Source organism: Silurus aristotelis, assembly GCF_946808225.1.
Source record: "Silurus aristotelis genome assembly, chromosome: 12".
Lineage (NCBI taxonomy): Eukaryota > Metazoa > Chordata > Actinopteri > Siluriformes > Siluridae > Silurus > Silurus aristotelis.
Genome location: NC_139585.1, coordinates 15,103,177 through 15,117,340, shown reverse-complemented (window position 1 = coordinate 15,117,340; position 14,164 = coordinate 15,103,177). Strand labels below are relative to the sequence as shown.

Below are 14,164 nucleotides of genomic sequence, written 5' to 3'. Positions count from 1 at the left end.
AATGGCTGAAGAAAAACAAAATTAACTTTGACTTTGTCTTGACTTGAAAAAATGAATCTGGAGTGGCCTAGTCAAAGTCCTGACCTGAATTCTATTGAGATGCTCTGGCCTTAAATAGGTGGTTCATGCTCGAATACCCTCCAATGTGGGTAAATTACAACAATTCTGCATAGATGAGAGGAGCAAAATACCTCCACAGTGCTGCAACAGACTCTTTGTTGGGTGGCACAACTAGGGGGCAAACATTTTTTCCACACAGGGCCATGTAGTTTTGGATTTTCTTTTCCCACAAAAATAAAAACCTTTATTTAGAAACTGCATGTTGTGTTCACTTGTGTTACTAATATTTAAATTAGTTAGTCTGAAACATTAAAGTGTGACAAACATGCAAAAAAACACACGTGTGAAAAAGTGTTTGCCCCTTCTGGATTTCTTTTTCTTTTTTTGCATGTTTGTCACACTTTAATGTTGACTTTCAGTGTTGTGTGTCCTTCTAGAAGTAGTCCAGAGAAACTCAACATGGTTTCTTGAATATTACGAGGCAATAATTGTACCAATAGAACTGAAACTTGAAATCAGTTACATTTCACATTTACGGAATTTGGCAGATGCCCTTATCCAGAACAACGTACAAAGGTGCTTTGAACTCCCTATCAATAAATAAATCCTCTCTGCTTCACTAGGTTGCATACTTAGGATACCATCAGCCTAAAACTCTGTTGGGAGAATAATAGCACTTTTTTAGCAAGGGAAAATAAATGCTAGTTCAAGTGTTTTAGGAAGAGGTAGGTCTTTACTCGCCGTTTGAAGATGGTCAGTGATTTAGCTGTTTGGGCATCAAATCTCGAACAATATTCTCATTAAGTAAATCAAACCTAATATTTAAAGTTTATCTTAACATAATTAAATATTTTATTCTGTTTGTCAGTCTCCTCTATTAAACATGTACAAAATTATTACCATTCAACATCATTATCGTTTTGGGCTTTGTGGAAGAATCAAAGTACAAAGATAATTGTTAAACAGCTTGAGCATTACACTTAACTGTCTCTATCAGTTAATGTGCATTTGCAAAACTGAGCCAGGGTTCAATTGGTGGTGTAGTCATGTTTTAGCTTCCTGTTGTGCAAGTGAGAAGTGATTAAGATTTTGCCTTCTCAGTTTTGACTGATTCTTTGATTTGTCTGTCTGTGCTTGGAATTACAGATTTCATGTAGGTAGAGGAGTGGCTAGGGGAAAATATTTCTTTCCCAAACTTTATTGATTATTCGTTCATTCATCTACAGTAACTCCTTCATCCTGGCAGGGTAATGCTGGGTATGGAGCATATGTTAGGAACACTGGGTGTGAGTTGAGAATGCATGCTTAATAGCAGAACACAATTTAAAGAATCCTTCATACCTAGAGACAATCTACCGACTGCAATGTTTTGGGAATTTGGATTAAACCTATGCAGAAAACGCATAGAAATTCCACACAACTAGCTGCACCAGTTTGTCACCTGCTGTTGATCATATATGTGACAAAGAACAGTCTTGTATAGTGATTTTGATGTTATGTCCATTAAAAAAAAAAAAGGAAAAATCAAACAATTTCTTTTAACTTTTAATCATATTTTATATATACAGTACATATCATCTTCTAAACAGGATTAACCAATCAGAATACACCTAATGACACATTCATATAATAGATTAGTTTACACAGTGATTTTAAATTCTTGGCTCCAAAGTATAAATGACCACCATAAAAGTATATTTTGTCTATTTAAACATTTTCTGCATTATGAAATAAATTTTTAACTCAGTCATTTGCATATTAATCTAAACTTTGTTCTGTTTAGTTTCTTCCGTCATTTTGGATGAAATCATATAAAAACAGAATGCATTATCAAACCGTACTGTTTTGTGCTATTTCTTGTTACACAATGTTAAGTTTTTCTGTGCTAATCCCTGAAACTTGTTAAATGTAAGAATTCACCAGTGTAAATCTTTAATTATCCCACTGTCCGAGCTGATAAGCTGCTATTTTTCTCTTTATATTCTCAGCTAGTTAATGACTCATGGCTTAAAACACCCAAAGCAGCTTAGTAACTAGGCTATAATGCTATAGAACCTGTAGTGTCTACATTATTACTGTACTGTTTACAGTAAACGCTGTTGCAAATAAAAAGGGAATTCATAGCACAGGAAATAACTCGTATACATTTTAGTGGTATAACATTTTACTAATAATAAAAAACACAATTTAGCTGTTGTTTACCAATAAACAATGCACTATAGAATTCTGTCATTTTTCATGACAACAAGCAACTGGCCATGTTACATATTTCATAGTAAATGTTTCAATGTTTCATAGTTTGAATCTTTTGACTGAAAGTAATGATTAAAATATAACGCTGCCTCAATTTAGTAATATAAATCTAATAATAAACATTGTTTACTGTGTTACTTTTTGGAGGAAAAATGTACCTCATCTAACAGTGGTGCTATTATTAAACAAGGTCAATGGGTTGCAAATGTGAACAAATGGAATTGTACAACTAAATTGCAAATTTCTGATAATATTTCATGTCCAAGTGAAAAATAACACAGACACTAATGTTGCAGTAGTGCATGTGGCTACTTCTGCATTTAACTTGTTGACATGCATGATGTACATTGGACATTTTGAGCCACAAAAATTGGGCTGGATTTCATTCCACCCAAAAAACTGTGTATTATTTGGAATGATGGAGGATATTAGGCACCCATTGTTTTTTATTTGATGACTTGCTTCTTTAAAATTCTTTAGTGTTTGTATGTTTTGTAATTTTCCATATTTTTGCATTACGTGTGACAAATAGCAGTCTTATTTTGCAATTCTTTGTCTTATTTTTCAGTTTTATTGATTTCAAATTGCTTTCTCTTTTTATTTAATTTTTTTTATAATATTTTATGATTTTATACATGGAATTTGGAAAGAATCTTTAGTTTATTTTGCAGCAAAATTTTTGAATGGTAAAGACAAGAAAGGTACTTTATACAAGAAAGCTGGGGTCAGCCATGATACAGCACCCCTAAAGCACAAAATATTAAATATAAATATTAAATATAATATACTTAGAACAATGATAGTTTTCCTAAATATCAGAGCTGCGTAACACAACTAAAATAAGGTTTCAGTTGAACATTATGATAGTGATGCAATTTCTCCTTTTTGTGATAAATAATTTGAATACTAATGATAGTTAATGTTATTACATACTTTATGCTTGATTTAATTTATTTTGTATAATATGTAACTCACTGATTATTTATTTCAGTAATTGTTATTAATGTATATAGCACATTACAAATAAATAATACAGATAATGATAAAGGCTATGTAGAAAGAAAACCAACTACAGGGAGATTTCTCATTTAAATCATTTACTAGAGTACATTGCAAATCTGTGGATTATTTTTTTTTGCTTGTATCATTGATTATTGAACAGAGCAAGAATGTGCATTGTGTTGTATAGCGGTCTATTGTTACTTTGTGTTTAAGCTTGGCAAAAACAGGATACTTGTCGCCAGTGCAGCCCACCACCAGCTGCTGAACATATTTAAATATACACAATGAATGTGAACAAAGACATTAATGTTTTCTCATCACCCAGAGCCAGGATTGTCCTTTTTTTTGCATAAAGTTTCATTCATGAATTAAATTATCCATTGCATGTGCATATAAAGAATCTCTTCCCTTCCGTCATATGTTTGTTGGCGACCCTCTGTTTGATCTCCTGAAGCCAGCATCAACAAACCTCTATTTTTGTTGTAATTGTAGTACACAATATCACATGTGCAGACCCCGATAAAACATGCTGGACAGATTAAATGTCCTTGGCTGGCTCACTTCATTAATTCAAATAGACGTTCTTCTGTTTAGGTCTTATGTACAGCACAAAACCCCGAGCTTTAAATAAGAACTCAAGGAGAATGTGTGCTCTCCTTCCATTAAACTTAAATGAGTATTCCTCATTTAAAAAGAATCCCCAGAACAACAATGTCTGTCAATCAAATGCCATGAAAAATTGAGCGGAAACGTAAAGACACACCTTTAGTAAGAAAAGTTTAACTACATGTTGTCTGGCGGTCAGTCTGTGGATCTCCTGGGCTTGTTGGTAGTGTCCAGTACATGTCCAGTAGGGACATGCATATTTCAGTCTGTTCTACACTGCTTCTGTATAGAACAGCCTTTGTCTGCTCACCTTACAAAGAATTGCCCCAGGCTGTTTACTGTGTGGGCTCTGAGGTTATATCTAGGTTTGAAAAATGGATATATGTCCAACAAAAGATGGGTGTACTTTTGTTTTGACTGTATTGACCGACATCTGCTTTTATACTGGTTAATGGATTTTTTGTTTTTCTCTCTCCTGCGTTTAGTTTTAAGGCAGCACTAGTTTTGCTTTATTTATTCTTCCCATGTATTATTATATTTTCTGCATGTGTGTATGTATGTATGTATGTCCACACACAAACACGTATATTAGGGCTGTCAAAACGGTCCTGTTAATAACGCATTGGCGCAAGGTTATTTTAACGGCACTAATTTTATTATTGCAGCATGAGTTTTCATTTGACCGTTTTTATAAAAAATATTAATAAATATTAAAGGAGCAAAATTAAAACTGTCAACGCAACATACATTTATTGTCGAAGTCCTTTCTTTACGCACGTATAACAATTTTTTTCCTTTTTTATTACTGGAAATTTTAAAATCCCACATGAAATACACATCCGGCAATTAACTGTCTGTGTGAATATCTATCTATCTATCTATCTATCTATCTATCTATCTATCTATCTATCTATCTATCTATCTATCTATCTATCTATCTATCTATCTATCTATCTATCTATCTATCTATCTATCTATCTATCTATCTATCTATCTATCTATCTATCTATCTATCTATCTATCTATCTATCTATCTATCTATCTATCTATCTATCTAATCTAATCTAATCTATCTGGATACAGTGGAACCTCGATACTCGTGACCTTGACACTCGCGACCGCGATAGTTTGTTACTTTTCATTAGGAACCGGACGGAGAGTAACTGGCGAAAAATCTGATAGTTTGCGAGAAGCTGCAAGTGGCTCGAATATTTGGAGTAACATTTTAAAACGGCGTTTGTACTAATAAATTACATACATATCTTTGAAAACTGATATTAATTTATTATTATTCATCTAAAGTAGTAAATAAAACATGACAAGTAAAAGAAGTTATGTGTAATAATGTGAAATGACACAGGGAAAAAGTATTGAACACAATGCATTTTATACTTCATACAAAAGCCTTTGATGGTAATGACGACTTCAAGACGCCTCCTTTATGGGGAAACTAGTTGCACGCATTGCTCAGGTGTGATTTTTGGCCCATTCTTCTACACACACAGTCATCAAATCTTGAAGGTTTTGTAGCCTCTTCTATGAACTCTGATCGTTAGTTCTTTCCATAGATTTTTTAATGGGATTCAAGTCAGGTGATTGGCTGGACCATTCTAGCAGCGTTATTTTCTTTCTCTGAAACCAATTTAGAGTTTCCTTGGTTGTGTGTTTGGGATTATTGTCTTGCTGAAATGTCCACCATATTTCATCTTCATCATCCTGGTAGATGGCAGCAGATTTTATATCAAGAATGTCTGGGTAAATTTTTCCATTTATACTTCCTTCTATTACAGCGGGGAAAATAATAATTTGACACATCAGCTTTTTTTTTTTTATCAGTTAGGGGATTTCTAAGTGGCCTATTGACACACAATTTCCACCAGATGTAGCCATCAAGCCAAATATTGAATTCATACAAATAAATTAGAACATTTAAGTATACAAGTTATGATAAAAATCATAAAAATGCTGATCTGTCAAATACTTATTTTTCCCAGTATTGAAGTGTGCCAGTATTGTATGCTAAAAACAGCCCCACACCATGATGTTCCCACCTCCAAACTGTTGGTATGGTGTTTCAGGGGTGATGTGCAGTGCCATTTTTCCTCCAAACATGGTGCGTATTATGGCATCCAAAGAGTTACATTTTGGTCTTATTTGACCAGACTATATTCTCCCAGTATTTCACAGGCTTGTCCAAATGTAGTGCAGCAAACTTTAAATACGTTCAACATACTTTTTCTTCCGCAGTGGAGTTTTGCCTGATGAGTGTGCACACAGGTCATGGCGGTTAAAAGCATTACTTATCGTTTTATTTGAAATAACTGTACCTGCTAATTCCAGGTCTTTCTGAAGCTCTCCACAAGTGGTCACTGGCTCTTGGACAACTCTTATTCTTTTCTGATATTCTTTTCACTCTTCTGTCAGAATTGTGAGGAGCACCAGGTCATGGCTGGTTAATGGTGAAATGTTCTTCCCCCTGTGTCATTTCACTTCATTAGACATAACTTTTTTTATGGGCAGGTATAGTTTGATTTCCTTGTATGTATGGATTGTTACCAATGCTTATTTTTTTCCGTGTGTGTGTGTGTGTGTGTGTGTGTGTGTGTGTGTGTGTGTTTTTTATTTTTTTTATTTTATTTTATATATATATATATATATATATATATATATATATATATATATATATATATATATATATATATATATATATAATACTTCTAATTTGTGTCCTGATTTGCAAACAAGCCACATCCTGACGTTAATGAATGGCTTTCAAGTAGCATTTGGTGAAATTTATCTTCTTCCTCTGCAAGCTAGCACAAGTCTCCTCCACATACAACCAAAGATGTTTACACGTGGAGAAACAGCAAACATCAAATACGACTTCTTTCTATGACACAAATAAGTAAATACGTTTTCAAATGCAGCCTTGTTTTTTTTCCCGGTTGATGTGGAGAGTAGGGTTCTTGTCATGAAGTGCAGCTCTCCCATCAACTGATCAATATGTTTTCTGCTTCCTCCTTTTCAGAGGACAAGACGCAGCTGGTTCTAAATGTCGACAAACAGCTCGAGGAAGTCAGAGAGTTGGTAGGTCTTTGATCAGTAATTTCCACATTTTCTAAATAATGAATTTGTTGAAGGGGTGAAAAATCCCCTGCATAAACAACATCTGTAATGTCAGTGGTGACATTAGACACTCTTTATGTGGCTGAAGGCTTCTCTGTGCTAACAGTGTGATCACATCCTCATAATACAGAATTAACTGACACCACATGACACATTTCCTGCCATTACTGGAGAAAGGTGTCATGTGCGGTGCTAAAAAGAAATAAGGACGTGATGCACGTAAATTGCTTTTGTGCTTGTTCAGACATGTAATTGTTGATTGGACGCTGTAAATCCACAGGGATTGTTGTTTGCGTGTGTGTTGGGGGGTGCTTATACTCATTGATGTGACATGGATGCATGCAGTAGCTGTCAGTGAAGAGCCAGAGCATTTACAAGATCTGCAGTGAGACTCGGTTTCTGTACCCAATTGATGACTTTCCTGTGCAGTCAGATGTAATAAACTGCTAAACATTGTGTTTGTGGGAGAATTGGCTGTAAATGAGTTCCAAGAAATTTGTGACTGTATTTCTGCAGTAACAGTATTGTTTCGGGGTGTCTTGCAGCTGTGGAAAGTTTATCTGAGTAAATGAGAAACTAAAGGAGATTTTAAAATCATGTTTCTAAACAGTAGAAAATTTTTCTTTCTGACAGAAGTAGGTGCTTAGTCTGGGAATGTTTTTGTTTTGTTTTGTTTTGTTTTGTTTTTTCCCTTTGCCTTTTAAAAGTTTCTCTGTTCTTCTTCTTCTGTTCTAAAGTTTTTTTTAGTATTTTTTTTGTGAAACACAATGTAGTTGTTTCACGAGTTAAAAAAAATCGAATGTGATGTGCGCAGTTGGAGCAGATGGACCTGGAGGTGCGAGAGATTCCCATCCAGAGCAGAGCCATGTATAACAGCCGCCTGAAGAGCTACAAACAGGAGGTGGAGAAGCTCGAGAAGGACTTTGTGAGTACAACACACCCCACACCACTCATATACTGTATGGCGCGTAAAGCTTTGTTTACGGCTTTTGTTTACGCAGCCGTGTTCACAATCGCAGCCAAAAAAGTGTATTCTCTCTTAAAAACACAATTCTTTGAAGGTCGACGGTGTCTACCGAGGCTAATTCTGAGTGTGTTTATAAAGTTGTGTTGGGCCTGAGGAGCACGAGGCTGTGCTTCTCCTGCATGTCCTTGTTTAGTTATTCATAAATCGTACCTGCCGCCCAAAACCCACCTACACACATCAAACCTTTATGAAGGCCTTGCCCTCAGAAACTGTTATTTTTTTTGTCTTGTTTCACTGTTATTTATTGTTTGTTGTGTTCGGACATGTACTTATTTCTTATGAAAACACAAATTTCGTCATTATGCCATCTGTGGAAATATGAGTATTTAATCTGTCTAAAACCTAAACTTGCATTAAAACCCAGTACAATACAGTTCCTTTCTTTTCCTGTCCTTCTTCATCTAAATCCTGCGTTCAAACCCTCTATGTATCTAATTCAGGTGTTCTTAATATCAATGCCAGATGGCAGCAGCAGTGACAAATAGGTGTGGAATAATCGAGAACATTTATGAAAGTTAACTCTTTCCAATGATCTGATTGTGTCTGAGACTGATTGCTTAGATCTGAGTGAGATATTTTTTTTTTTTCCCTGAGAGGGGCCTCACATTCTTCACCACGGGCATTTAATTGGCTAATGATTAATCTTTAACATCTTTTGCATGACTGATGCTGCGGTTAATTATCATGCAATTAACACTTGCTGTGCAGGGCTTTCACATTACAGTCAGCATTCATTTCATCTCCCTTTAAGCTAAACTTGTGGATATTTGTTTTCCTTTTACACGTGCAATTGTTTACACTGTAGGCTTACATTTCTTAGTTTCTTTTCTTTACATTCAGGTCAGTTCCTGCATAAATTGGCAATGTGTGTATCTTGATTTTTATGTTTATATATATATATATATATACACATATACATACAGTACAGACCAAAAGTTTGGACACACCTTCTCATTCAAAGAGTTTTCTTTATTTTCATGATTATGAAAATTGTAGATTCACACTGAAGGCATCAAAACTATGAATTAACACATGGAATTATATACATAACAAAAAAGTGTGAAACAACTGAAAAATGTCATATTCTAGGTTCTTCAAAGTAGCCAGAGGTAGTCACCTGAAATGGTCTTCCAACAGTCTTGAAGGAGTTCCCCGAGAGATGCTTGGCACTTGTTGGCCCTTTTGCCTTCACTCTGCGGTCCAGCTCACCCCTAAACCATCTCGATTGGGTTCAGGTCCGGTGACTGTGGAAGCCAGGTCATCTGGTGCAGCACCCAATCACTCTCCTTCTTGGTCAAATAGCCCTTGATGCCTTCAGTGTGACTCTACAATTTTCATAGTCATAAAAATAAAGAAAACTCTTTGAATGAGAAGGTGTGTCCAAACTTTTGGTCTGTACTAAATATAGTGTGTATATATATATATATATATATATATATATAGTGTATATATAATATAAATTTTCAGCCCCCATTTTTAATGTAATAATAATAAGTCTGATTTAGAATTTGATTTGGTTTCAGTATGCATTTAAAAGATCCCCCTGAAGCTACTGTTGATAGTAAGCCCTAGCAAATGTCCCAAAGCTGAGAGATTCAGCAGGGTGCTCAGAAGTGCCAAATGCTTTAGTGCGGATGGCTTATCCTCTCTGCCATTCGATGTGAACATGCACGCACACTTCTAAGAGGTGTCATGAAAAAGGCCATCGCTTATTTTATTTTAAAAAGGAGTCTTTGTTGTGCTTCCATGGGAAATCAAGGGCCCTGTCCTGGCCTTCCCCTCATCTGGTCTTCCCGGAGCTTCCTTTGCTTTGCCCCTCTCTCTCATCCAGTCATTCACCCGTGTTTGAAGTCCTCCTGCTATTGCTACTCTTCACACTCAGCCTCCTGTTCAGCAGCAGACGGAGACTGGTTGACCTAGCAACTCTGCCACTCTTCTATGGGGGGAAAAGGGAGTAACATATCAGAAGGACATGCCAAAGGCGAGTGTGCTTGATGATGACTTCATTTTGATAAAGGGACACCGGGTCTGAAAGCCAGGCCCTGTGGAGGCTATATGCTGGCATAGAAAAGAGTGTGTTAAGGGGAAAAAAAGGTGATTTGTCTGTGATTGGTCATGCTAAAAGTCTGTGGGATCGGGGCCTGAATGACATGCCTCTTAGTCATGCCTTTGATCTGACAGAAGAGCACCGTAATGGAGGCATAATTTAATGAAGCCAGTTGGGTAAATAGAGTGCAAATCTTCAAAGGAGCAGAGTTTCACCACCTTCAAGTTCTCTCATAAGCCCGTCATCATGAGGTGTGTGGGTAGGGTTTCTGCTTAAGCACAGATTCCCAATTTTTGTTTTTTTAATGACCTTGCACATGAGTGTAGTGTTTTTTATTTTTTTTTTCTAAAATATAAATTATAACCAATATCATCACTAATCATTCAAATGTTTTGGAGGTTAAATACAAATCAGAGCTTTCCACTTTTTACGTTGAGCCTTAGTTTGTTTTCCTACATGAAAGGAAACAGCGTGGCATTACGTGGAAATAAATCACTTCTTTTCAGACACCCTCTGACACCCTCAATATTTTTTCTATTTTCTGACCAGTAGATGGCGACATTGTATTGTACATTTTGGAAACAGACGCTGTATCTGAGTTTGGAAGTATAAAGGAATTTGTGGATTAGAAGAGCCTCTTCTTGGTACCCACTGATACACAAGATTACCTCTCCATATTGTTCTTAATATTATCATTATTATTATATTTAAGAAAATTCGATTTTGGAACCAAGGAATGGCCTATACATTCTGGTTTGTAGAAGCTGCTTGTAGAATGACAATTTAACCAGAAACATTAAAAAAAAAGCAGTAAACTACAGATCCCTGCTCGCACCATTTTATATACAACCTCTCGTTCACATCCCACATTCATAAATTCATTGAATTTGATATTGTCTATAAGTGATTAAAGATAATTGGAGTACATTTTCTATACAGTGTTTATACATAGTCATTCCGCAACATTCACAAATTTCCAAAGCATAAATACAATGAAAATATAGGATTTTGTTGCAGTGCCAAATCTAACACTGTATTACATGATCTTCATGCGGATATTCATGGTTGCATCAATAACATTACATAACACATTCTTTATTTGGCATGAACACCCTATAACAGTGACTTATACAAGTCCTAAAATATACAAGCGGATTTTATAATAGATGTATGCAGATATCTCGTAGGTACAATTAATATAGCAGATTATATAAGTGTTCGTGAGCTATCAGGGATTCACGCAATAATATGCAGATATTACGCATGTTGCAGTTAAACACATGGCTAAATACTGCCGTACGTTCAGCATATTTCTAAAAAAATGTGGATTCATTTATTTGTTCTTTGTATACTTGAAGGGTGAATGGAGATACATAAATTATACAAATAGGTTCAAAATGTCTATTTAACATGTTTTTAATTACCTTTAAAAACAGTGATTTTGCTGAATATTTAGTCACTTTTAGAATTGCTAGAGATTGCTCTGGATGTATTTCTAAATAAAATATATATATATATATATATGATATTTTAAAATCCCATTTTTCGGTGCTGCCCTTGCAATGTATTTGAGAAAATAAATAGTTTCCGCACTTTATAATCCTTAATATTTGTCAGATTTATTAGCTTTTTCTAACATATGAAGCATGGCACAAGTAACAATAATCAAAGCTTTTAGCATTCAAAATGATTGAGCTAAGAGTTCCAGAATGACAGATTGTGCTTTTGTCATTTATTTTGTATTTTTCCTCTAAGGATGTACTCTACATCCTCTAGTGTACTCACTGAGGGAATCGAGGGAAATGTGTAAAAGTGTGATTTAGTGGCTCCGTGGTGCATGTGGTAATCGCAGTGATAGGAGGTTGATGAGGTGAAGTCCTGTGTCACTCCGAGAGGAAAATCAGGCCTCCGTGGCTGGAAATGAGGAGATGATGCACTTAATAGAAATGGGATGCTATCACTGAGCCAGCAAACTAACAACCACTCAAAACACTGCAGCTTTCATGCATTCATGTTGCATCATTTCCAAATCTATAATCATTTTTATAAAATGCCTCTAACTTTATGTACATAGACTATATCGGGTAATGTGTTAAGCCTCATTGTTTAATCACTGTAGCACTTATCCTCATTATGTCAGTATATCCTTATTGATCTGCAGGACACACGGGACACTTCACCGTTTAGAGCGGGAGCATGAGATAAAGCAGACCTCTCTGCTCTCCTGCTCTCTACTTCACCGAAGTCATAAAGTGACAGCTTTTTGCCAGCTGACTCAATAATGGAAAATCATGAAGTATTTATAAAATACATTAAGTATCACTTGTTATTTTTGCTTACTTTTTTAAATATATATCCTGTAACGAGTGCCAGAAAATGTACAAGTGGCAAGCTATATTGACATCTGTTGTTTTTTTTTTTTCGTTTTTTTTTTTTTTTGCTATTCATTTACAAAAAAGAAGATATTTTTTATTGATTTGAGTTTTCATTTACTTTTCTAAAAAGTTCAAATGCCTCTAATAAGCCCTGTGTAAAAGGATATCTTGAAGCATGTCTCTGAGAAGATTTCTGCTTGCTGGATTAAAGGCCGAGGCAGTCTTTTAGCATTCTTTTTATTTTGATGCGTGTATAAACTGATTAAGTTTTGCTGTGTGGAATCGACAGGAAGGTCATCTAACATGATCATTTCCTTATTAATGTAGACTGGTTTTGTTCTGAGTCTGTTTTTGTGTCCTTTGTTTTTCGTCTTCAGTAGAGTCAAAATAGTTTGGGCTCTGTAATGAACTCTTGAGTTTTCTCTGTATAACTTCATTGAATTTACACCATTATCACCAATCGCTTCTGAATAAAGCTAAACGCTAGCAATTCCTTTACATATTGGATAGCATTTATGAGTCGTTTGAAGTTTACACCATGCAACTATATTTGCTTGAAGAAGCAGCCAAATTCAATTTTGGAAACCGTTTGCAAGAGCATTTAAGAAAGTGGTGAAAGCATGCTGTCTGCTAATAAGTTCCTCCTATGGCCTGGGAAAAAACACCCTTAGGGTGCGTCTCTTATATTTGCATATATTTGTTCTTAACCTTCACAAGTCTTATTTTAAAGTGTGGATGAAGTTAAGTCCAGTGGGGTTATGCGTATAATGCTCCTGTGTGAGGCAAATCTCATTTAAATATTGCATGCATAATGAAGTAAAAAGAAAAAAGGGTATATAGAATGTATAGCATTAACAATGTAGCTAAGCCCCTTTGCCTGTTTTCCATTCTGATGCTAATGACTTGACCATTCAGCCCAGACAAAAATCATGCTATAGAAAGTCTTCATAATACGCTTATATAGCAGATCAATACACGTGTGGACATGAGTGTTTTCACACAGCAATAATGCCAAATACATTTGACTAGCAGACTAGACTTGTAGGTAGCTCTTAGAATAGACAACACTGTAAGGTCAACCGATCAGCCACCGCAGAAGCTAGGAAGAGTTAAAAGTGTGTTTCCAAAAGAGAGATGGAGAGAAAGAGGAAGGCATGGGGGAGGCATATAGGAAAAAGTTCTCTTGGAACTGGAAGGTTCAGTGAACCATATGTAGGTAGCCACAGGCTAATGGGCGATTGGTTCCTTGCTCGCCAGGTATCCTGTGCCTCAGAAATCCCTTTTCCATTTCCTCTAATCTCACCTTTTCTGTGGTGCTGACCCGGGGAGGCACATTTAAATCCCCACTGCACGCCAGAGGAGAATGCTGGGATGAGAGTGGGTCCAGCCCTGGCTGCTCTGCCGGGCTCCCTTCCCATCGGCTCTTCATTATTGATTTCTGCAGCACAGACGAGTCAGGGTCGACTCTGCTAACACCCGCGCCTGCCTCTTTCCCAGACTGCCATTAATGTGTACAAGAGAACGGCACAGAGAGAAACCGGAAGACTTGGAGGAAAAAAAAAAGCCTTTGATTTTTCATTAGAAATGCTTCCGTATTTTAATATTGAGTTTAATCGGCTCTTGTGCCTTAAAGAAATAACAGTTCAGAGTCACTCCCCGGCCTTCAAA

General features: G+C 35.9%; 1 protein-coding gene across 4 annotated transcripts in view; it reads left to right on the top strand.

The window, feature by feature from the left end:
- Window positions 1–14,164, top strand: part of vti1a (vesicle transport through interaction with t-SNAREs 1A) — a 105,757-nt gene that overhangs the window by 1,339 nt on the left and 90,254 nt on the right. For all 4 annotated transcript variants that reach the window (XM_083555994.1, XM_083555996.1, XM_083555995.1 and 1 more), the window contains exons 2-3: window positions 6,950–7,008; window positions 7,862–7,972. In XM_083555994.1, coding sequence (XP_083412120.1) covers window positions 6,950–7,008; window positions 7,862–7,972 — 170 coding nt within the window. The remainder of the gene's footprint in view (window positions 1–6,949; window positions 7,009–7,861; window positions 7,973–14,164) is intronic.